This window comes from Poecilia reticulata, chromosome 16, assembly GCF_904066995.2.
Source record: "Poecilia reticulata chromosome 16, P_reticulata-male-v2, whole genome shotgun sequence".
Taxonomy (NCBI): Eukaryota; Metazoa; Chordata; class Actinopteri; order Cyprinodontiformes; family Poeciliidae; genus Poecilia; species Poecilia reticulata.
The window spans coordinates 32,757,778-32,782,792 of record NC_088845.1 but is presented as its reverse complement, the minus strand read 5'-3'; the positions used below and the strand labels follow the sequence as shown (position 1 = coordinate 32,782,792).

Here is a 25,015-nt window from a genome sequence, read left to right as displayed (position 1 = left end):
GTGAACAGTGTAAAAAGAACTGGGCTAAGCACACAGCCCTCCACTTGTATTGTGGACCAGGGTGAATGATGTCGGTCCCATATTCATCACCTGAGGTCGGTTTGGATCAAAATCTTACTTTCCAGTCTTCTCTGGGGTATAGAAGGCTACAGACACAGCGGTATGGTTCCGGACGTATCCGACCCGTTTGACAGCCAGCAGCTCCTTGCTATCCACTTCCCCCATGATGAGGAACCATCCCTCGTCCTTTGCTTTAGGGAACCTGGGAGCCTGGGCCTTACTTTCCTGCTTCCTCTGTAACACACAAAAATGTCTCACCTTTACTCATGATTTTACTTGCAGTTTTAGAAAAAATGAAACTATATCCTTTTAAATTTCAGGTTTTTAAATTCTTTGTTCATATTTGAGAATTTGTAGACTTGTAAATTTTTTTTCACTAACTTTCACTTTTAGATTTTACATTTTATTTTTTAAATACATAAAGGCAGTAAGGAATATGTGGATTATGTGAAGACAAGGTTGAACTTGATTAATAACAGAACATTTATTAGTTAAAACCTTAATTCTGACAGAAGGTGGGCTTTCTTTAAGTTGAACTTTCTGAGCACTGTTATAGTTGTCTCAAAGAGTATCAAAGCACATGTGACTTAAACCAAAAACAATGTAATGTCAAAACATGTTGAACTATGTCACTCTTTTTAAAGGTAGATGTTTGCATTTCTATATTACATCTCTCTGATAAAACATTAACTTTTCATCCAAAGGACTCAGCTGTCAGACATTGGTCCCACTTACCCAGTGCTGACCCAGATTGAGTCGACGCAGTGACACCTGTAGAACGTACTCCTGGTCAGCATGGACATCCAGCCATCTGCTCTCCTCTCTCAGGCTAGTGCCCCTTCCAGTGAGAGGGCGCTCCATCTGCTCCTGGCTCTGCTCCCACCATCCCTTCACACTCATCTGGACCTCCAGCACTGGCAGGTGGCTCAGAAAGGACCATGCCTGGCAGCGGGCAGAAAGGTGGAAAGACAGGGGTGATAGTAGACACTGCAAGTTAAGTCAAGCTGAAGTTACACTGTTCAAATATAACTTGCTGGGGCAAAAATGAAAAAAAAAAATGGAGAAAAGGCAAATGATTTTAGTGACTGTTTATTTATCCGTCTATGTACATCATCTCCCACTTATTGGGTGACAAAGGTTACCCAGGAGGGAAATCCTGATATCAGTTCTCTCTCCAGGGATACTCTCTAGCTCAGTGTTTTTCAACCTTTTTTGGGCCAACTTACATTGTCACGAGTCACACCACCAACCAGAAATGCAAACAAAGATACTCTGTAGTCGCCTATATTCAGTGGTGGGAAGTAACGAAGTACAAGTACGTCGTTACTGTACTTAAGTACAGTTTTCGTGTATCTGTACTTTACTTAAGTAGATTTAATAATGGGTACTTTCTACTTTTACTCCACTACATTTTACAGTAAGTATCTGCACTTTCTACTTCACTACATTTCTACAAACTGTCTCGTTACTCGTTACATCCAAGTCTCGTTGCGCTTTTTGTCCGTTAAAATGTGAAGTTCAGGGATTTAAGGTGGCGCCGTAAAATCCGAGCAATAACGTGACTTAGTGTCTGTTGTCACCCATCGCCTCCACCTTTACTCGCTGCGGAGCTCCAGACATGCGCAGTGGTTTCCTCTGAGCGTCAGTAATATAATAGCTGCATAAATCATAAGATATGGCGACATGTAAAATCAGCAGCGCTTCGCTTTCACAGACGTGGGACTTTGTCCAATTTTTAACGTCACTTGGAAGGAAAGCTTAAAGAAAGGTAAGCTCCGTGGACGTGATGCTAGCAAAGCGAGCTGTACTGAGACACATGTTGCATCTGATGAAAAAAAGTTGTCACTCATGCACTGAATTACTGTGTGGAGGTTTTGACTGAGGTGTTGCATATATGGGACAACGCTGTGACCAAAGTGCAATATAGTAATATGACATTCATGGACAATCCGATTCTTCTGGACGGATCTTGACCAAGTTCTATAGGACTGAAGCCTCACTGAGATCCGTTCTTTGTTCTTGTAATGCTCTGCGTACACTGCAGTAGCTATTTTATTTCATTAAAATATCTTTATATTTAATTGGCGAATAAATAAAACAAGAACGTAGGAACACAGAGCATGCTCATTGCTCTTTGTTTTCATCTCCTGTCATGGTGGCAGACGTTGCAGCAGGAGGGAGGATGAGAACAGTCACGATGCTCTTACTGCTTGGTTACTTGTTGCTTATTGGGCCTTGGACAGTGTTCATAGTTGAGCGTTGTTAATTGCTATGTTTAATGGTGCAGACAATTATTATTTCTGACATTGGCAATATGGGCAACCGCCCAGGGTGTTATTTTTTTAGGGATGGCAGGAGACCTGTGGATTGTGACACAGAGATGAAAGCAAAACAGAATGAAGAAGAGTTTGAATTGATACTGGTTAAATTTATTTCAGCTCTAAGTATTTAATATCTAGGTGTTTTTATGGGAAAGTGAATCTTTCAGATCAATTTGAGAAGTAGTTTTGATAGGTGCACTAAATGTTATTGTCATGTAGCACGGGGTGCTGGTTTTGATTTGGTCTTGGGTTCAGTGGTCCAGACTACAACTCTGCTACGTGGCTCCTTGGTTCCATGTCCTCCTCTGCCAGTTGGATTTCTTTCAAAATAAATGTGTAGCAAAAAAAGTGAAGCTCATGTTATGTTAGGACAGGAGATGAGATGTTTCCATCCCTGAAATTATGATGCATAGAATCACATATCTAAGTCTAAACTATGTTACAGAGTAAACTCAATAAAAACATGCTTTATCTGTGGCATTGATCATTAAAATGGCACATTACTGATGTATTAAAATTAAATACGATTGGTACACTTAATGATATTAGTGATTAGGTAATGCATTCAGCAAGTACTTTTACTTTTAATACTTAAGTATTTTTAAAAGTCAGTACTTTTTTACTTTTACTTAAGTAAAATGTTAATGTGGTACTTTGACTTTTACTTAAGTACATTTTTGACTGTGTATTTGTACTTTTACTTAAGTAAATTTTTTGAGTACTTTCTCCACCACTGCCTATATTACATATATAGTCATTATTATCAAAGTGTCTTGAATATGAATCAAATTAACACAATAATTTATTTTTATCATATTTTACATTTCTTATTTCAAATTGCACTTAACATGTTCACTTCAAAAATACACCTGAACAGCCACAACACTGTGGTCTTAAATTTAAAGAATTGTAAAACACTTCAAAGTGGTTTACAAACTAATCCACAAGCATTCTTTTAGCCGGAATACAGAAAATAATTCATATTCTGAAAGAAGCAATAATATTTGGGAAATATTTCACTGTTACAATATTCATATTGTAACAGTGAAATATTTCCCAAATATTATTGCTTCTTTAGTGCATGCAACTCTTCAAGTTGCATGCACAAAATGTCAATACACCCACCTGGTGTGAAACCTGTGCATGTTTGAATGAAAACAGAGCTGAGTTCCTGGCAGAAATTGAAGAAAGACAAAGCTCTTCCTCCACAGCTCTCAGTCTCTCTCTGTTTTTAGTTTTTATAGTAACCAGGCTTGAGAAGCTCATTTCACACAGATATGTTGTGGGAAATGGACCCATGTTCTTTCCAACTACTGCTGAGCTTCACTGTCTTTTTCATCACTGTCGTCAGAGTCTTGCTAGATACAATGCTCTCACCGCTACCTGTAACATTCATGCATCATTAATTCTCTTGTTTTAATGCAGTGTTTCTCAACCTATTTCAGCCCAGCGCCCCTCACCAAAGAATTTGTAGGCTACTTTGCACTGACTGTTATTTTATTTTTATTTATTTATTACTATCACTATTGTAGATGTTTTGATTTTTATGCTTGTTTCTGTATTTATCATTAAAAATAATTTCCCAGAGAACAAAAAAGTAATGTGAATAAAAATTATTTTCACAGTTGTCTACAAAAAATGCAATGAATATTCAACTTAAAATTGGTAGGCCTAACAGCAGCCAATCAGAGTGGAAAAAATATTCTTATTCTTTGCCATTTTCTAATTGTTAAATATTCCACAAAATGAGCAGATAAAAGATGTACAACATGCCAGTTTAAACTTTGAACTATTTGCAAAACGACTGAGCTCTGCAACATTAAAACATGGATAGAACTGTAACTACATTAATCATAACTCTTCTTCTCTTCAGTGTTTCTGTTGGTTTCTGGTGGTGCAGCTCTGTGCTGCCTTCAGAAGAATGGGACATCAGAGAATCATCCATAAAACTTCACCCACATGGCATTTATTGTGTAAACCAGAGCTTTCAGTGGAAAAACAAAAGTTCCAGATTCTTGTAATGCCATACAAATATAAGACTGAAACATGGATTATATCTTTATATAGACCTGTCTACTGATTTATAGATTAAGGTGTAAAGTTTACCTTCGACCAAACGCCCCCCAAAGGACTCCCAGCGCCCCCCTTTTGTAAAAATTTCTGCCAGCTCCCCTTGCTGTCCTCTGAACGCCCCCTGGGGGGCGGAAAACCCACGTTCAGAACCGTTATTTTAATGTAAAATTCTCTGTACCTACTGCCATCTAGTGGTAGGAAAATTACATGATTACACCGCTAGTCACCACTACAGCAGAGACACTCGAAAATGGCATTATTTGCAGATAATTAATTCATTTTCAAAAAATCTTTTAAGACCAATTACCATATTTTCCGGACTATATAGCGCACCATACTATAAGCAGGACCTTCAAATTTTTTGGAAAGCAAAAAACTGGAAACGTACATATACAAGCCGCACCGGGCTATAATACGCTGGTATCTCTGCTGCTCTCGGTTTTCCATAAGGACCCAGCTGAGGGCTGCGTCCTAATAAATCTGCTGGTTATATTAAGGACGCAGCCCTTCGTCTCCAAAGCCAAACCATGGTTTCGTTCACACTGAGCTTACGTACAGCGGCTCTATTTCCCTCCTGTAGTGGCAGATCGATAGCCCTCAACTTAAAAGCTGCATCATATGAGTTTGAAAACATTTCTCTGTCGTACTAGCATGTGCTTGTTCTAAGTGAAAATTAGTGCGTTTTTTGATTTCCAATTTTGACTTCCGATGATTCACTTCCTGCTAAAGAGCCCCCTGGTGGTTGAAGAAAAATCCACAGAAAAGCCGCACCGGTTCACCGGTTCAGCCACATGGTTCAAAGTAGGAAAAAAGTAGCGGGTTATAGTCCGAAAAATACGATAGGTGAAATTGGATAATTTTCACGGCACACCTGACGATCACTCACGGTACACTAGTGTGCCACGGCACAGTGGTTTAAAAACACTGCTCTAGCTCACTCTGGAACAGAAGATCAGAAGGAATGCACTGTGAGCCCCAAAGTCAAACAAAGGAGATATTCAGTAAAAAAAAAAAACTGGATCAGAGCCTAACAACACTTCTCCTTTCTTTTATTTCTTATGTTTTCATATGTGAATATGTGAGATGAGCCAGCGCCAATATGAAGAAAGCCTGGTGGTGCAATATTATACTGTAGACAATGTTGAGATGGAACATTTCCACAGCATGTCTGTCCATAGATGTCTGTGGTAATGGCATGTGTATACAGGTTTGGGGTTGACATGAAGCACCTCTTCAAACATCATGCCAGGCCAAATTTCTGGAATGGAGCCTTTTTGCACGCAGCCAAAGGGCAACTGTAACTTTCTTTGATGTGTGTCACTAATGTTAGAAACAAGAACAGGAGTCAAGTCTAGTGATGGTAAATCCCTGTATCAGAGCAGGTTATGATGGACAGATCTGCTAAATGACATCCAGTGTACTGTATCTATCACACATGCTTCTCCCTGTTTTTTAAGGGATTCTGAGGGCAATCTTAAAAAACACATCAAGAGAAAAAGACAGTGTGATACAAAAAACTACATAAAGACAACCACAAAGAAAAAAATATGGAAAGGATAAAGGAGTTTGTTGAGGTCTATGTGGGAAGACACCTCTGAAATTCAGCCAAGAAAAGCTATTTATTTGAGGATTACTCTCCAAGAGCAAGTCAGACAGGAACACTGCACCACATTTAATTATTCAATTAAAGAGCCTGCCACTCAGCAAGGTGACGGATGTGAAGGTGGGGACGGAGGAGGAATCCTGGTGATTTGGTGAAGTCACAAGGCCTGTTGCTGTACCTGGCTTCCTCATTACAGCAGCCATTAGCTCTCAGAGTGGAGTTGTAAATGGGGGTTTGAGAGGCATCAGGGACCACAGTGGCAGGACTGCTCAAAGCCCCTGCTCTCATGAAGCGGGGGCTTCATGAAAGACCCCGCTTCATGAAGCGGGGGTTCTGAACATTGTGCACATGTAAGAACGTGCACAATGTTCTGACATTGTGCACACTATTGTGCACAATGTCAGAACAATAATGTTTTTAAAACTGTTGAATTGAATTTTAACCAAATAGCTTCTTTTGATGTGAGCTTACCTGCAGTATTTGATTTGGCTGAAACTCCTGGTTAACAACAGCAGATAAAACACTTTCTTTTCCACCGCAAGCAGCAATAAGTTCTGGGAGTCCCTCAACAGGCCCACAGAAGCCTTCAGCATCACTCTTTCCTTTGATACCTGCCCATTTCCTGGAAGATGTTTGTACAAACAGAAAAAATGTAATCATTGAATTAAACCGAAGAAATCTTCAATTGCAAGTTTAAGGTGTGAAACTTCCATTATGTAATGTTGGTACCAAAACTAGTTTTGATGTAGTGCTTTAAACACTGCAAAAAAGAAATGACATCAAATATTTATTAGAAGGAAGAGTATTTATCTAAAAGTAGTGAGGGTCTGAAAATTGTCCATGACTTGCTTTCCTGGGAGGAGACAAGCTTCTGAGGAAAGGATTATGTTTAAATACTACAATACATTTATTACTCTTAGCTCCTCAGAGATCATGTAACAGATTTATGTGGATATAAAGAATCTCTGGGATACACACATATTTAAATATCACTCTTAAGGAGTTGCTTATTGAGAATTCTGAAACATTTGTAATCAAAATGGAATTAATAAGTTGTTGGTGTATATAATAACTGAAAAAGTCATCTAATCTGGGGCTCTAACCAGGTTCCTGGACTTTATTCATGGAAGACGGAAGGACACATTTAGAGAATGGGATAGAGACAAAACTCTTGTAAACGTTGACATATTTTACCAGACCTGGAAAACACAGAATTGAATTCCATGCCATTCCAGACTATGAAGGAACCCTGCCTATTCCAACAGAGGAATCAATCTGTTGTTCTAGACCAAGTTTCTTTAAAATGTAGTAAACTGTCAGAATCCTTCTCTGTAGAGTTTTTCCTAAACCCAGTGTAACAAAAGTTTTGGTCATGTCGCACAACTAGAAACAGACAGCCATCTTTAAAATGTCAGTTTTAAAAACTCAGATCACTCACAAATATTGTAAACTCAAGGTTTCTATAAGGATATCTGAACTGTATTTTAGAAGTTATTTTATTCCAGACTTATCAAGAGGGTAATGAAAACATATGTTGTGATTTTAACATTTCAGAACCTTGCCTCCCTAACTGCATGTCTCCACATGTCTAAAGACAACTTTCCCCTGGAAGTTTTGCAAATTTTACTGCTCTGTATTTTATTCTAAAGAGGTTCCAAATGAATGACTTTTCTCTGACTGCTGCTGGGAAACATAAGCCATACTTTACAGGTATCTTCATTTTATAGGAAAACAGGGTTGTGAGAGAGCGAGAAGACATCGTAGGCATCCTACATGGGAAGACACAGAGTAGCATCCAGCCAGTAAACATCTTTTAGATGGTTCAAAAACTATCTGCTCTATCTCTCAGAGTGTCTGGCAGTATTTCCTATAGAGGTTCTCTCTGTGACATCAATAACAAATGGAGAATGCATAGAGCAGGAGAACAACAACAGTGGAGCAGTGATGCTGTTTACCTGAACAGGTAGAGGTGGTGGTGTTGGACGTGTGGAAGTGTCAGTAATGAAGAGTCGTGCAGCCAGCGGCCCTGGATGATCATCTGGATCAGGTTGCAGATACTGAGCACTGTAACAAGCCAGCCTTCATTGGCAGCTACATCTAGCATTGCCTGAAGTCAGAAACAAAAACAATTAAAAATCAAATATACCTGTACTTCTGCATCCTGATGTCTAAGCATGCAGAAGATATGTTCACTTCCATCCAAGCATTCACAGGACTAACTGCTTGAAACCCAATGAAACGCCAATGTTTAACAGCCTTGAAGCGTCCTTTCCATGGTTTCATCTGACATGACTTTTTTTCTTTACATACATTTTTAAGTTTTTTAAGGAGAGGGTTTTAAATTGTGTTCATTTTTAGCGTAAATCTGAGACTGAGTGAGGAAGCCAGAGAATGCATGAAGTTCCCAGGGAGAATTGGGATTCAAGCCCAGTATTTTCTTGGTGCAAGGCAACCAAGAAAATACTGGGTTGAAAGGCAAACCCAGTATTTTCCATTGTCAATGCTGACAATGGTGTTGTCAGCAATGTCATGACTGATAACACCAAAAAAAGGTCAAACATAAATGAAATAATGTTTTTGTCCTATCTTATTTTTCTGAGCCACTCACTCTGCACACTTTCCTACAATCAGTTGTCGCTCTCTGTGCCCAGATCAGGATGGTATACTGAGAGTTATTGAGCTTTTATGATCAGGGAGTCTCTTCTATGGAATGAATGAACTGCCACTTGAACCAGTACAGTTACTGGATGAAATGTGTTAATTTTGTAGATCGCCTCAGATTTCAGATTTTCACACAACTCCTCCATAGAACTGAGATCAAGACTTTTGTGATGGCTATAACAAAAAAATTCTCTTTGTGGTCCCTACCTACTTTGTCTTCACTTTGACTGCAGTTTTGGGGTTAAAGTCTATTCGCAAGACCCATCTCTGTCCAAGATTTAACTTCCTGGCTGTTGTCTTTAGATGTTGCTTCAATACTTCAACATAATATTCTTTCCTCATGATATCATCTATTTTATAAAATATACCAGTTCCTCATGCAGCAAAAACAACCCCATAAAATGATACTTCCACCCCCCATACTTCACAGTTAGGGTGATACAAGCATTCCCATGTTTCCTCCAAATGTAACAATGGTCATTATGTCCAAACAGTTCCACTTTAGTTTCATCAGACCATAGGAGATGTCTCTGGAAAGTAAAATCTTTGTCCTTGTGTATATCTGCAAACCGCAGTCTGGCTTTTTATGTATCTTTTGAAGTAAAAGAAGCATAAGTGGCCTTTCAGCCCCTGTTGGTACAGGACAGTTTGACTGTGGATAATGACAGCCTGACCATTATGTAAAGATCCTACGGTCTATGGCTTTTGCTTTGGGGTCAATCTGCACATTTTGGACCAAAACACATGATCTTTAAGACAGAGATCCCATCCCTTTCTGAAATGTTATGATTGGACATTCCCATACTTGCATATAAATGTTAGAACAGATGAACCTTCAAACATCAGTAAATTGTTCCCAAGAATGAACCAGACTTGTGCAGCTGCCCAATTCTCTTCCTCAAGTCTTTACTGATTTTTTTTAACTTTCGCATCGTGTCAAACAAGAAGGCAGTGTGTTTCAGGTCCTTCCAATTAACTCAGATGTGTAGGTTAATCTATCACACGTTTGTGGAAGGAAACACAAAGTCATACATTTTAAATTATAGTTATCCCTGATTGTGATAGTATGTAAACTTAGGAATATGAAGAAAGGAATACAAAAAAAATCTCTAAAACATGTTTTCACTATTTTTTCTGGCATTTAGCAAAAAAATAATTTTGGTAATTCTAGCTAACCTAAAAGAAGAAATGTTTGGTTTGATTGAACTTCTATGGGGAGCCATTTCAGCTAAAATGTATAATTTTATTTTTTATCCATTCCCACATTTATTTCTGCTCGTCCTTTTCCCATCTCCCTACCAATTTTCATTATGATAATGAGGAGGCTTCTTAAAGCCATCTCGGCTTCAAGAAAGATGGCAACCTACCATCAACCTACCACTTAGCAACTTTTTTTTTTTTTTTTTTTTTTAAGAAAATAGTGTTATAACTAATGACTATTATTTTTTGTGTAGACTCTCAGACAGAACATGTTTCAGTTAGAGGCTCTCACGGACTCAGAGGTTCACCGTCAGGTTTTTCATAGTTTGGACAAAGCGGCAGATGAAGTTGGCTTCCAATTGCATCTTCAGGAGTCCTCTGAAGCTACTAGCTGAGGTGGAACTATGAAGTGCAGACTTTTCTGTACATCATAAGAGAACAGCAATATCCAAAGGCAACTCTTTGGAGCATCGACGAATGAGTTTCTCAGAGAATGAGAATGGCAAGCCTCAGAGATCTGCATGAGAGACCACCCTGACATCCACAGACGCACATTCAACACCACTGATGTGCAGACAGGGACGCTGTTAAGGTGAGCAGTCTGCAGGTATGCCCATAAAGACATAGAAAATTGTTGTACCAAACATTAAAATGAAGAAGGAAATTAAAGAAAACTAGGATGGCATAATTTTTTTAATGACTGTACGTATCTGTATTTAAATTTACACAGTTATTTCAGTTATTGTGTATGTCTGTCAATGATAAACATGTTTGTATGCATATAAAGTAAATATGACTATATTAATTTAAGTAGTTCTTTGTGGGCTGTCGAGAAAAGTCGAGCTCATCCCACTTCCCCATGCTGGAGATTTTAGTTTAATAGTAATAATAAATAAAATTACCTTAAAATTAATTACACAGGTGACATCAAGACCCAACAGTAGAGTCAGACGGTAATAAAATTAATCTGGTTGTGTTTGTTGTTATTGTGTCCTGCAAACTTTGCTTTAATTCTACTTTTTTCTATTTAATCATAAAAAATCATAGTCAGGCAGAAAGAGAGTCATGAAACAGGAAGAGCTGGTTTCCTGAAGAAAGGGGAAGTTTCTATCTTGCATCAGGCTAAAAATAGTTCAGACCATTCCTTATTTTAAAGCATTAAATGTTTTTAAAGAATACAATCTAAACATTTTGAGTAATTGGATAAAACCCAGAGTAAAATACTTAAATTAATTACTTATAATTGGGCCAATAATTAATATTGGTTTAACCAGTGGTTGATGTTGGTTTGATTATAAGAATATTTACACTTACTCTTACACTTGTGGAAGTACTTAAAGGTGAAACAAGTAAGTGTAACATGGTATCAGATAATTAGAATAATGGGTATTCTTGGTTTCTTTTCAGAAGTGTCTGTAATAACTCACATTATGATTATAATAAGAGTAACTAATAAGTTATGGTTATTATAACATTATAAATAAATGTTAAATCAGAGAAACTAAAAGGTTACAAATGTGATTTTGACATTAAACTTGAAAAGGTGTAAAATGTTGTAACTGTAATTAAAGGTCACTGATGTTGTGTTGAAGGTAGATGGTAGGTGAAAGGTCAGGGGAAAAGAGGAACTGATAGGAGAGCGGAGGTGACCAAGGCCTTATTGCTAAACTTCAACTTTCCTAAGAAAAGGTTGGGCAAGCAACAGAGGAAGGAGGACTGTTGAGCAACTCGGGGACATTAGAACAGACATCAGGTCATGAGGTCTCCAAGGTGATGGATATGAGATCATCTGTCCAAGCAGTCAGCCAATGAGAGGCACAGCAACAAAGCTAGCCAATGTAAACACACCAAAAAAGTGGATAAACCCTTTATAAGGTGGGTGCAAAAGAGGAATCTTTGGTTGGATCCTTCAGGCAGCTTCGAGCCAAGACGGAGATGGACAAAGAACTCTGCAGCTGAAGAAGAGCCGGGGCCACAGAGCCGGAGACTGTTCTGCACATGGGGACCAACCCGTTAGCCCCGCAACATGTGGCTTCAAATCGCACTTCTCTCAACAGCTGGGTTTAGACCCCCAAAGACAAAGAACAAGGCAAAGACAAAGATAAAGACAAAGGCAAAGAGGAAGAACTGGTGTGTTCCTTCCGTGGGACCGGGAAGATCGTGGGACGAGGAGAAGGGAGCTACAGAGCTGCAAGACAAGAAGCTGAGGACCTCTACGCACATGAGGAAGTCACCCTGAGGCCCGAGACCTGCCGCTCTAAGTCAGTACTCTTCCTGTACTGGGAACCTCCTGCTGCTGCAGCACCTTCTTCATCATCAGGCCAGTTCTGGGGTTCAAAATGCCAAACTCTGTCCGACTCTCTCAAAGTTTCCCTTTTTTAGTTCTCAGTGTCAGCATTAGGGAAAGATAGGCTAGATTATTGATTTGACTTATTTGATTATTTCTGCTACTGAATTAAGCTGTACTGACTCTTGCAAAATTGCCTTACTAATAAAATAATTAGCATTAAGAAAATCTAAAAGATGTTGTGGACATTCAATTAATGAGTCACCTTAAAGTTCTTTGATGGTCATAAAATAGCTATGAAGTTTGATTCTGGGAGGAAAAAGTAGAAATGTTTTATAGGTTGCTTTTAGCCAAAACTAAAACAACACCCTTGGGACTCGCCCGAGTCACTAAAACCAACCTGGTTCAGTAACAAGTGCACGTTGTAAAAAAGAGAAAGAGCGACCGTTAACAGGAGTGCTCTGTGAAGCTAGTTGATTGCAGGCTGCTCAATCTGGCTAATTCACAGGGTGAAGAAGGGTGGGACATCTGGAGGGGGAGGTCGTTAGAAACCAGGCTAGTCTTTCTCGATGTCAGCTTAAACAGAGTTTACTCAGTTCTGAACAGGGTAAAATCCCATCAGATTTAGAAAACTCAAATTACCCGTTAGATGGAGAGCTGGCTGCACATCTCCCTCCTCTGAGAAGGGGAAGTAGAGTGAGAGAGAAGGGGAGGGAGGTGTTGCACAATAACAGGGCGTAAAACTTGTCCACATTAGTACTCTTATGTTTTTGGCCTACACATATGCTTCCACATTTGATTACTGTTCTTCAGAGGTGGGCAGAGCACCCAAAATTGTACTCAAGTAAGAGTAGCACTACTTCAACATGCTTTTACTCTAGTGAAAGTAAAAAGTAGCCATCCAAAAAAATTACTCAAGTAAGACCAATAAAGTATTTGATAGAAAGTCTACTCAACTACTTAGTAATGAATTCAATTATCCATCATTTAATATCTAAAAAAATTACATAACATGACATAGTAGAAATGTTGGTATTTTAAGGGCAAAAAGACATTTCACATAGGTGAATTTTTTCAGGCAAAATCAGTTTCTTTCAATAAAAACACTTACCAGCTTTAACAAAAAATACAGGTCTATGTCTGGTGAATTTTTGGTTAACACACGTTTGTTCTTCATTCAGATGTGAGAGAGTCCAGAAATGATCGTCCACACGAAAAATAAAGTCAAGAGTTACAACATTATTTTCTAATAAGGTTGCTAAGCTTCAGCTCATTGATAAGCTGGTGGTAGGTTGACATCTTTCTTGAAGCCAAGTGGCATGAAGACAACGCCCCTCTTCATTATCACAATGAAGCAGAAACGAATAAGGAAATGGAAACAGCACAGGGAGAATAAATAAATAAATGTGGGAACATGAGTAAAATAATAAACAAGTAAATAAATACAACAAATAAACCAGTTATTTATTAATTTAATTTTATCTGAAATGGCTGTCCTTAATCTTCAGAGAAATCTTACAGAGAAAGAAATGTGTTTGTGTAATTTTTTTTGGTGTATATTAATATCTGGTTTCAACTGTAGTATTGTAGCATGTTAATTTTATACATTTTGGTTTTCTACTGCAATTGTATGGCACAAAGTAACTTCACAAATAAGATTTTTAAAATAATTTTTATGTTAATTTCATATGTGATGTAGTGTAAACATGGAAAAAACATTAACAGCGGAGAGTTCATTTATTAACAATGAGGAAGATTGTGGATAAGACATTATGGATTTTCCTGGAGATGGGCTCTGACAGAATGCACTTTCAACATGAAGTAGCAGGAGAGAACAAGGAGAAGTCGAAGAAACACTAAAATAGAGCAGAGCAGGATATGTTAAAGCTGAATCGGATCCCAGTTCTTTGTTGAGTTGATCTTAAACAAACATCATTAATTTAAGTCATTTCTTGAGGGTAAAATGACTCAAGCTGCATGGAGAAGGATGTTCATGGCAACCAAAATGCTAATGCAGTACAAATGAATTATTGTTAAAGCAAAGCATAATGAAATGAAAGTAAGGTCTGACAGCAACAGGCTTAATTATAGAGCTTCTCATTTTGCCTCGCTTCGCCCATTGCAGAAAAAGTGAGAAACTGTAAGAAGAAAAGGATTTTATGGAGGAGCTCTGGGCAGAAGTGAAGAGCAACTCAAATGGATATGAGATTAATAACTTTATGCAACAAAGCTTTAAAATATTTGTAAGGATTCAGATGAAATTCTTAAAGCTGCAATATGCAACTTTCATAAAAAAATATTTGTATATATTTGTTGAAGTCGTCACTGTGTTGCGACAGTATGGTATGAAACAGATCTATGGGGGAAAAAATAAATAAAAAAATCGAGCTCCTCTGCCATTTCACAGTGTCATCTAGAAACAGCCAATGAGAGCCAGTAGGAGGATCTTAGTGCTGTCAATCAACACTTCACGTGGCTGCTCACCATGTGCAATGTGCACATTTAGCCCATCAGCCAGGGGGACAATGGTTGTTCTTAGGCAGGATGACTCAGAAGTGGTGCATTTCTTCAGACAGGAATAGCAGCTCAGAGAGGTGGTGGAGGAGATTTATCTGTTCATAGATTTTTTTTCTCTCATATTATACTTTCACAATATTTCAACAGTTTTAACAAATATGTAAAAAAAACAACAAAAAAACAACATTTTTTCTACAAGTTACATACAGTACCTTTAAAAGGAATTATTGTTATTTTCTAATCAGGTCAAGTGACATATACACATGGTCACAGAAATAACTTGAATCTGACAAAGGTAATAAATTAATACAAATTCTATGAAAATGAACAAAAGAAAGTGAGACATGCCTTTTCAGATATGGTTTAACAGTTTAACAAAAAACAAACTCATGAAACAAGCCTGGACAAAAATGATCAGAGCTAGCCCAAGCCTCCATGGGGCCCTAAGCAAAATTTGTTTTTTGGGCCCTCTATTTCTGCTAATAGTGTGGATTGCTGCAATCAACAGTCAGACAATTAGATCATTCATACAACTGCTAAACTCATTGAGAAGTATACAGAGGAAGCAAAGGATTCTGGGACCAACAATAAAATCAGGAGATTAGAAAGAAAACTAGAGACAAGCATGTTAAAGGTAAAGGTTATAAGACCATCTCCAAGCAGCTTGATGTTCCTGTGACTATAGTTGCACATATTATTCAGAAAATTAAGATCTATGGGACTGTAGCCAACCTCCTTGGCAACATGAGGAAAATCCATGGCAAAACAAAGAGATGGATAAAATGAATGGTAGGAATCCTATTGTGCATCTTTGGAAGGAGCTGAAACACATCATCTGGAAAAGGCTTCAAACTTGAGACAAACTTGGAGCAGTTTGCTCATGAGTGGGATAAAATACCTGCTGAGAGGTTCAGAAGTCTCATGGACAGTTATATGAATGTTTGATTGAAGTGATTGCCTCAAAAGGTTGTGCAACAAAATATAAAGTTAAGGGTACCATCAAAAAGAATGGTATCCAGGCCTGTTTCATGAGTTTATTTTTAAAAATAATTCTGTAGAAGCATGTTTGAAAATCCATGATTGACTTTCATTTGTTCATTTTCATAGAATGTTTATTCGTTATTACCTCTGTCAGATTAAAGTTATTTCTGTGGGTTATTTTTTCATTAACCGAGGGGTACCAAAAATTTTGCCCACGTGTGTAGTACTGTCATTGACATTACTGTTTTGAAATGCAATTCTGATTCCTTCCATTTTATTGTAGGTCCCAGAATTCAGTGTGGCTCTGTGTTTACATCTGTTTTGTTCTTTAGCAGTGAGGATCCTCGATTTTTAACACCTTCATTAGCTACTCTGCTCTTAAAGTTCTGTAGACCTTAAGGTCTCTTTTGTATGTATTAGCATTTTACTTACATTTAATCTCTTGTATACCTTTCTATTTTTTTTTTATCTACTGTTCTGAGGGATTAGGAAGAATTGTTTATCTGTTTTATTGGTTTTATATGTTATACTTGTGTCAAGTATCCGTACTGCATTGATTGTATTGGAGAATACACTAAAATATTCCAGACGATTTTATGTTATTGATGATAAAGCATGAAGAAAATTCAAGTCTGGACTTAATTAAGACACACAAAAAAAACAGTCTGCATAGTCAAAGTGTCTGTGTGCTGGACTGTGACATCTGCAATACAGAGCAGGGGCTTTTGGAAACATAAAATCAGACAGAAATGATTAACCAGTAAACACCTGTAACTAAATAATAAAATATTGCACTACTGTGATGACTCACCATGTCTGAGTGTGCAAAGAGTTACTGGGGCGAACTGGAAAAAGATTACCACATCCCTCTGTGACGGAATCAGTACCAAGTGTGAGCTGACAGCAGCTTCACTCTCTACAAGTTCCAGTCATCAGCAGCTTTAGTCAACAAATAGAAGTTTTCTGGACCAAGTGTTAAAGATGTCAATAATAACAGTCCCCTGGGATTCTGTAGTGTATTGTGATGAGTATCCAGACAAGTTGGACTGGTCAATTCAATGTACAGCACTACTGTTCTTTCAGTTCTACCCAAGAATAACACAGTGATGAGCAGAGCCACTGCAGTAAACAGTAGCAATAGGACTGTGCAGCAGCAAGCTCACCCATACCAGCCACTTGCACTAGAGGGAAAATCACAAGCACATGTCTGCATTTACACACTAAAACCATACATTCCAAGCTGTGGAAAAAAGCTTACAGATTTTCAAGCAAAGAGAAGCTATGTTACTCTACATCACATAGAATCACACAGCAAGGGTTAAACAACCAGTTTGGGATATCTGTGGCTGATTTTGAGAACTTGACCAAAAGCTCACCTCCCAAACATTCTTTAATTAGGCTCGAGCAGCTAAGCGCTGCCAAGGCCTATTGTAATCGCAGGATTTCTTATTCTTATTTTTCCGTCACTTCGCAGGGCTGTTTTGGGGCTTTATCATATTCAAAAACTCACCAAACTTCACCCAAAATTGTCCCCCGACGAAAATTTTCGGATTCTGGTGGAATCCGAAGTGGGCGTGGCCAAACGGCTCTACAGCCCCCCCCAAATGTGAGTTGGGGGAAACAGTAGGTCGTAGAGATCTGAAATTTGAATTTGGTATGTAGGTAGATCTCCTCAAATCAAGAAATAAAATCTCTTGGAGGTACCCCCTAAAATGCTCAGGGAGGTGGCCATTTTGGGTCAAAGGTCAAATTTTCGCCATTTTTTTCCATTTTACTCACGTCGAACTTTAACAAACTCCTCCTAGGGATTTTGACCTATTGGCTTAATTTTTGGTCAGGATGCAGTTAAGGGGTGTGGCATTAAAAGTGATCAAAACGGTGAGTTTTTGTACATGTTGAAGGGGCGTTCCAGGGCGCCGAAGTTGGCGTACTCACCACAGAAAACCAACCGCTACAACTTTCACATAGAAAGGTCAATTGGCACCAAACTTGGTGCCAATTTTTTTTTTGCCAAAGTTTGGTGGCACCAAAATGCCACCAAACTTCATCAGGCATCCAACCTGATGACAATCAAGTTGGATGCCTGATTGTCATCAGGTTGGATGCCTGACAATCCTATGTCGTCATAGTCTGACCTCACCTAAGCCCCGCCCCCTCAGAACAGGAAGTGACTTTTTTTTACTTGGAAAGATACAATTCTGGCTCTCTTGACCTAATCAAGATGATCTGGTGTCAGATCACTGATAAGATGGTCTCACTTGCTTTAAAGCGGCAAGAGTTTCCAGTGGAGGGCGTGGCCATGGCGGCGCGGCAAAGTCACAGGTAACGCCGCCGCCATACGTTTGGCTCTAGTTTCCACATGTTTCAGTCCAGCTGCACCAAACTCACTGAGTTTGGATTCCAGACAGGATTCCAGTGGAAAATTTGGTGGGCGTGGCCTAATTCCTCCACAGCAACCCCTAGAATATTTTAAGTAATCAGCCCCCAGCCATGCTTTATCCCACAATTATCAAACTTGGTACACATGTGTAACTTGTCAGGACCTACAAAAAAGTCTCTTGGAGCCATGGTCCAAACCCAACAGGAAGTTGGCCATTTTGGATCAAAGTCACCATTTTGTCTTTTTTATTGATGTCGTATCTGGGTGAACTCGTCCTAGAGCTTTCCAGATCCAGGCTTCAAACTCAGTCAGCACAGTCTTGAGGCATTGAGGGTCAAAAGTTATCAAAGGAATGTTCCTATGTCAAAGCATGTGGGCGTGACCAAGCCTCAAATCTGGCCATTCTCCATGAAACATGAAGGCTGGAGGAACTGCACCAGAGCATCAGCGGGGCGAGAAGAGAGTGGTGGTGCAGAAACCCTCGCGGTTGCAAGTAGGCCTTCGGCGCGCTTTGCTGCGAGGGCCTCCAATGCCGCTTGCGGCTTTAATTTTAAATTGATTTTCATTTGAGCAGCAGAGATGATGTCAATACCAGAAGAGCAGAATCCTATCAATTCATCTTAATAACAATATGTACTGATGTACTTATTAACTAAAAACAAGATCAGTTATTTCAACATCAGTGAAGTTGAAATAAGTTAAATTTACAAACAAAGCTATGGTCACTTATTTCTGTTGATCAATTAAACTCAGAAATAAATTTGTGAATTAATAACGCAGCTTCTTTAAGGGCAGCACAAGTTTTGGGGCAATTTTGTTCCACTGACTCATTTTTGTTTGACTTTGTATCTAAAATGAAAGGTCGTTTGAACACGCTGTAAACAAAATATTAAAATTTCAAGTGACCATACTGTTACTGCTATTACCATTATTCTCCTCAACATGTTGTTTGTACTCATCTTAAATAAGTGGAATTAACCTTTGGATAAGAAATGTTTAATAAGTTATTTTTTTTAACTTGAGTCCATGTAAAAAAGTTAAGTATTTGACTGGCCAACAAGGTGTACTACAATGCACCGTGCTACCAGCACCACAATACATTTTACCACCACCAGCTGCAACTAATTAAACCATTTTTTTATTTGTCACAAAAAATTGTTTTTAGATGCTTAAGGTAGACTCTAAAGCTTTATCTATGTAGTCAGTTCAGCAACAACTCTATCAGCTAGTTTATGAGATTTAACAGCACATTACAGTAGTAATGTAGTGACCGAGTTGAATGTTTATTTTCATGACCACCCTAGTCTGTCTTAGGTGCCACTTCCCAAAATTGACTAATTTCTATATTTTCTGTCAAAGTTTCAGCAGAGAATACTCATATTAATTAAATTAACTTAAATTATGCTTACTAAAATTGCAAAAGTTATTGTTGCTCAATCAGTACAGTTTTGAAAACGCAATTTTTTAAAGCAAGTTTGCATATGCTTTTAAAGTAAACTCCACTTATTTCATTTCAAGCCCCCTGTCTTAAATCAAAATATGCCAGAGGTATGAAAACTTTAAACACAGCCAAATAAACTACGAATTCTAGGCTGTTTTCAAGTTGATGTTTTGTTCATATAAGCAATCAGGCCCCTGCTGCGCAATTAACTCGATGCACTGATCTTGAGCATTCTAAATACCACTGTATTTTTCTACACATTTACTTCTCCGACCATGCTGGCTCCTTTAAATTAGAAACGCCTCTCATTTCACCAGACCAATCAGACTGGAGACTGGCTATGATTCAGATCAAGACAAAAAACGTATTTTGTTTGGCCAGTAAAGATTGGTACATTTATCTTGACCAAACAAATAGTTTTTAATAGAGTTGCTGTGGTGTCCAAAAAGTGGAAACAAATTTATAATCCTGAGATAAATAACAGTGCTTGGGGTCAAAGCACTATAATGAGTTACCTGACAGATTCGAATGGCGTTGTCCAAAATTGTTTTTGTATCAGTTGTGTAGTCACTACATGGGAGTTGGGTGTGGCTGAAGTGTGCTTGCAGCAAAAGATGAGTCTTGGTGTGTGCACTGTCAAAGGACCGGGGGTTGACCTGCAGAGGGAGCTGCTGAGCTAGCTGGCTGTTGAGCTGGTCCTCATTGTGTCTGACCGGTAGCTCAGCGTATTCCTCTGCGTCCTAAAAAACATCAAAAGTGAAACAAGCAAGTCAGCCCTGGTGCTTTCTCTGGTGCAGTGAATCCCAAACTGCTTCACAGTACATTCAGTCATTCACCCAATCTCACACACACATTTACAATGTAGTAGCTGTTGCTACTACACCCTAGCCACAGCTGCCCTGAGCCTCCAGGCCCTCTGGCCCTCACCAGGAGGCAAGATGGGTGAAGTGTCTTGCCCAAGGACACAACAACTGAGACAGACATGTCAGGGCTTTGAATTGGCAATTTACTGGTTACAGGACAAACTCCTGCCAGAGTTGCTACCTTTGTTTGGACTTTAAGTATGATGATGTGGGCGTGTTTCTTCAGGAGTTAGCCTTGGTTCCTTACTTCCAGTGTTCTTAATGTAATTTTATAATTTTAATATTGTTTCTTTGAATGAATTTTGTGTATTTTTATGGTCTCATTGAGTGCCAATAAAGGTGTCTCCAAATAAAATGCATTATTATTCTTAATGCTTCCCCATACCAAAAGGGTTTTAAGCTCCTGACTCTGAAGTGCCACTAGGTAATGGCCCTTTCTGTTCCAACATGACTGCATCCAGTGCATAAAGCAAGATATTCAAGGACATGGATAAGCAAGTTTGGAATGGAAGATTGTCTCTGCACAAACAGTTGATTTCAACCAATAAGATACCTTTGATAAAAACATGAGTAGACAAATGGCAAAGGAAGTTTTGACAAACTAAGAATTTGTGCACAAAAAAAAAAAAATGTAAAAAAAAAATAGAGCTGCAAAGGAATATTGTAATTTTACATTTTCTTATTATGGTTCTGCCAAATTGACTTTTTGAAAATGTTTTATCTTATACATGATAAGACAATGAGAAACCAAAGCATCTTGGACTGATGCTCATCGGGTCCCCTAAAATACTAAGTAGCAAAATCATAACATTACTTTGAGAACCCTGTGAGATAAGAAGAAAATAGGTTTTACTTTGAAAGGTTCACATCTGACCCCTGTGACCTCATCATGGTGGGTCCAGTTACAGAAGACATGTTGGTGCAACTTGGCCTCCAGTACTAATAGTTTTTGGTGGAGGATGTGGGCGTGGCGTTGTGGCAAATTTAGATGTCATGCCATTGCCATAAGTTTGGCTTTAAACTCAACAGATGTGAGCTGAGCTGCACCAAACTAGATAAGATCAATCCAAATCTACCACCTAACAGTAATGCAGTCCAATATTTGGTGGGTGTGGCCTTATTCGTCCACTAAAAATTTTTTTTAAAAATTAATCTCCAAGCCATGCTTCGACCGACAATCATGAAACTTGGTACACCTGTTTCTCTTGGAGTTATGGTCCAAACGTCCGCAGGAAGTCAGCTAATTTAGGTCAAAGCCGCCATGTTATCCGTTTTACTTATGTTGCATGTGAACAAACTACTCCTGCAGCTTTTGACATACAGGCTCAAAAGTTCTCAAAAGCTCTTGGCTGCATTAAAGCACGTGGGTATGACCACATCTGAAATCTGACCATTCGCCATAAAACATTGAGGTGAAATAACTTCCACATACAAGGTGACAATTCTACGATACTTTCTGTGTGTCATAACCAGGGGTGAAAGTAGGCGGGTACAGTCGGGTACTGCATACCCCTAAGAGATTTAGCGAGGGTACGCATATACCTGCAAGAGAGGGGAGCGGCTGTCAGCTGTAAAAAATCAGTGGGTTCACTTTGCAGTTGTGAGTGCACCCACTAAACAGCCGTGACTGATTAGTTTATCAAGAGCAATCTAAAACACGACTTAATCAGTTAATAAATCATTTACAGCCGCTGAAATTTCTGAACGTTCAATAAACGACAAACTTGGACTAATGATCTCGTTAGTCTGTGACTATATGTCACTCACAACAAACATCAAACACTGTAAATATGTTTCATTAAGTATTTGACAGACAAATGGCTTCTGTGATAATTATGTGAAATTAAATTAATTGTCTAATATTAAACAAAATAGTTTGGGGATCTCGCTTTGAGCTGAAAGTCTTTTCCTCTATCAAACTTTTTTGACTCTTATTTAGTGGAAATATTCATGTTTTGATGAGAATTTCTCCAAAATAACCTTTTTCAACCTTTACAGCTCCACTGTTGAAAATGAGGCTCTAACATTCACAAATGACATTGAAATAAAATCCAGTCCAACATCTGGTTTGAGGTGATTCCTCTGGAACCTTTTGGAGGAAAAATATCCCAACTTCAAAAGATGTGCTTTTAACCTAACAGAGCTCTGTGGTTCCTCCTATCGGTAAGAGAGTCAGGGTGAGGAGGCATCATGTTAGGAAGACGAACTGGAAGCTGCAGGGTCTTCAGAACAAAAACGTCATGATGCTAGGCTACTGATTATCCCTCCGTCTGGATACAGGATCAATATAACCAGTTTAAAAGCTAAAGTAAATGGTTATATGCCAGACATGGAAAACTGGGATGGACTCCATGACGCCATGATGTTCAGAATTTAGGTCTCATGGCATCTCAAGGTGTCAACATTACAGACAGCGGGCTGAGGGAAATACAGCTTTATTTTGTAGCAATTCAAGAGCTACCCAGCTTTTATCGCTTCGCAAAACTTTTATCAGCACAGAAACTCCAAAGCACAAAAAGAACTATATATACAGTATATACATATATATATATATATATATATATATATATATATATAGTTATATACACACACACACACACACACACACACACACACACACACACACTTTTGTCATAGTACCCCCAAGAATTTAAAACTACTTTCACCCCGTATTACCAACAAATGCCATTTTCAGGGCACAATCAAACTATAAGATGTAAAAAATATTACAGGTAATATTTTGCATTTTAATGACAAAAGGAGAGAGGTTGTGTTGTTTGGGCCTAGCAGCAGCTCCAAACCTCATGTTGACCTGGGCTCTTTAAATCAGTATGTGACACCTACTTTCACCTCTGGTCATAACAGATCAACACTCATCACATTCTCTGGCAACTGGTGACATGACCTTAGCCCCACTCCCTCTGAACATGACTGGAGCCTGTGGGCTTGGCTGAATGGCACAGATCGCAAATGAAGTCAAAATCCTGAATTTAGAACAGCGCACTGTGCATGTCCCTGGCCACAATGGTTTCGGACAAAAAGTAGCGTGAGTGAATGAGACAAATCCTATTCAAAACACTGCAGCTTTGACAGAGTGATTCAAGATATGGTGATTGGGAGCAAATGAAGGAAGTTCTTTTTTTTCTTTTTAAATTCCATTTCCAAAACTTCAAAAGAATACAGAGGAATATCAGCCCTCGAGGCAAGCTTGTAAGCGAGAGGAGTTTATTATAGAAATTGCGACTTAGTCGACTATAAATGCTTTCAAATTTCAGTGGTAGAAAGGAACCAACAATTGACTTTCCATATCCCATACCAGCGACTCCAATATCTGTGCTGGTAAATTTATGTTTTTACAGCAGGATTAAAATGTTAACATTCAATATGTGATATCCCTCATCGTTGAATTGTAAATCCGCCACACACTGCAATGCAGGATATTAAGACATGAGTTTATCTCAGGCGTGCCACTTAGATATGTGTGAAAATTCTCAATGAAATTATCAAGGCTGTAAGCACCTACTGGATTCTTTTTTTATTACCGTTTAAACCTTGGTCTATCTCGCAAAACTGACATAAAAAAACTATGTTTGTCATTGTAGAACTTTTTTTATGGCTAGTCCATTTGAATCTTGTGAAGACAAACATGCATGTTTCCACAAATAGTATGGAGTACTTTTTTGTACTCCATACTATAACGAAGTACAAGTACTTCGTTACTGTACTTAAGTACAATTTTCGTGTATCTGTACTTTACTTAAGTAGATTTAATAATGGATACTTTCTACTTTTACTCCACTACATTTTACAGTAAGTATCTGTACTTTCTACTTCACTACATTTCTATAAAACTGTCTCGTTACTCGTTACATCCAAGTCGCGTTGCTCTTTTTTTACGTTAAAATGTGAAATTCAGGGACTTAAGGTGGCGCCGTAAAATCCAATCAATAACGTGACTTAGTGTTTGTTGTCACCCATCGGCTCCACCTTTACTCGCACGCGGAGCTCCAGACATGCGCAGTGGTTTCCTCTGAGTGGGAGGAGATGTCTGTCTAATCGATAATAGCTGCATAAATCATAGATATGGCGACATGTAAAATCAGCAGCGCTTCACTTTCACAGACGGTGGGACTTTGTCCAACTTTTAGCGTCACTTGGAAGGAAAGCTTAAAGAAAGGTAAGGTCTGTGGATGTGATGCTAACAAAGCATCACGTCCACAGAGACACATGTTGCATCTGCGATGAAAAAAAGTTGTCATTCATGCGCTGAATTATTGTGTTGACTGAGGTGTCGCATATATGGGACAACGCTGTGACCAAAGTCTGCAATATAGTGATATAACATTCAGGAACGATCCGATTCTTCTGGACGGATCTTTACTAAGTCCTAAGGACTGAAGCCTCACTGAGAGCCGTGCTTTGTTCTTGTGTACACTGCAGTAGATATCTACTGCAGTAGATGTGTATATATATATATATATATATATATATATATATATATATATATATACACACACATACACACATTTATTTAATCGCTGAATAAGTAAAAGTTGAACGTATGAACACAAGAGCATGCTCATTGCTCATTGATTGATTTCGTCTCCTGTCATGGTGGCAAACATCGC

General features: G+C 38.6%; 1 protein-coding gene across 3 annotated transcripts in view; it reads right to left on the bottom strand.

Annotated features, from left to right (window-relative positions):
• ascc3 (activating signal cointegrator 1 complex subunit 3) overlaps positions 1-25,015 on the bottom strand; it is a 368,031-nt gene that overhangs the window by 2,718 nt on the left and 340,298 nt on the right. For all 3 annotated transcript variants that reach the window (XM_008432855.2, XM_081597178.1, XM_008432856.3), the window contains 5 exons: positions 20,040-20,264; positions 8,013-8,164; positions 6,529-6,679; positions 796-1,002; positions 119-294 (listed from right to left, as the gene is read on the bottom strand). In XM_008432855.2, coding sequence (XP_008431077.2) covers positions 119-294; positions 796-1,002; positions 6,529-6,679; positions 8,013-8,164; positions 20,040-20,264 — 911 coding nt within the window. The remainder of the gene's footprint in view (positions 1-118; positions 295-795; positions 1,003-6,528; positions 6,680-8,012; positions 8,165-20,039; positions 20,265-25,015) is intronic.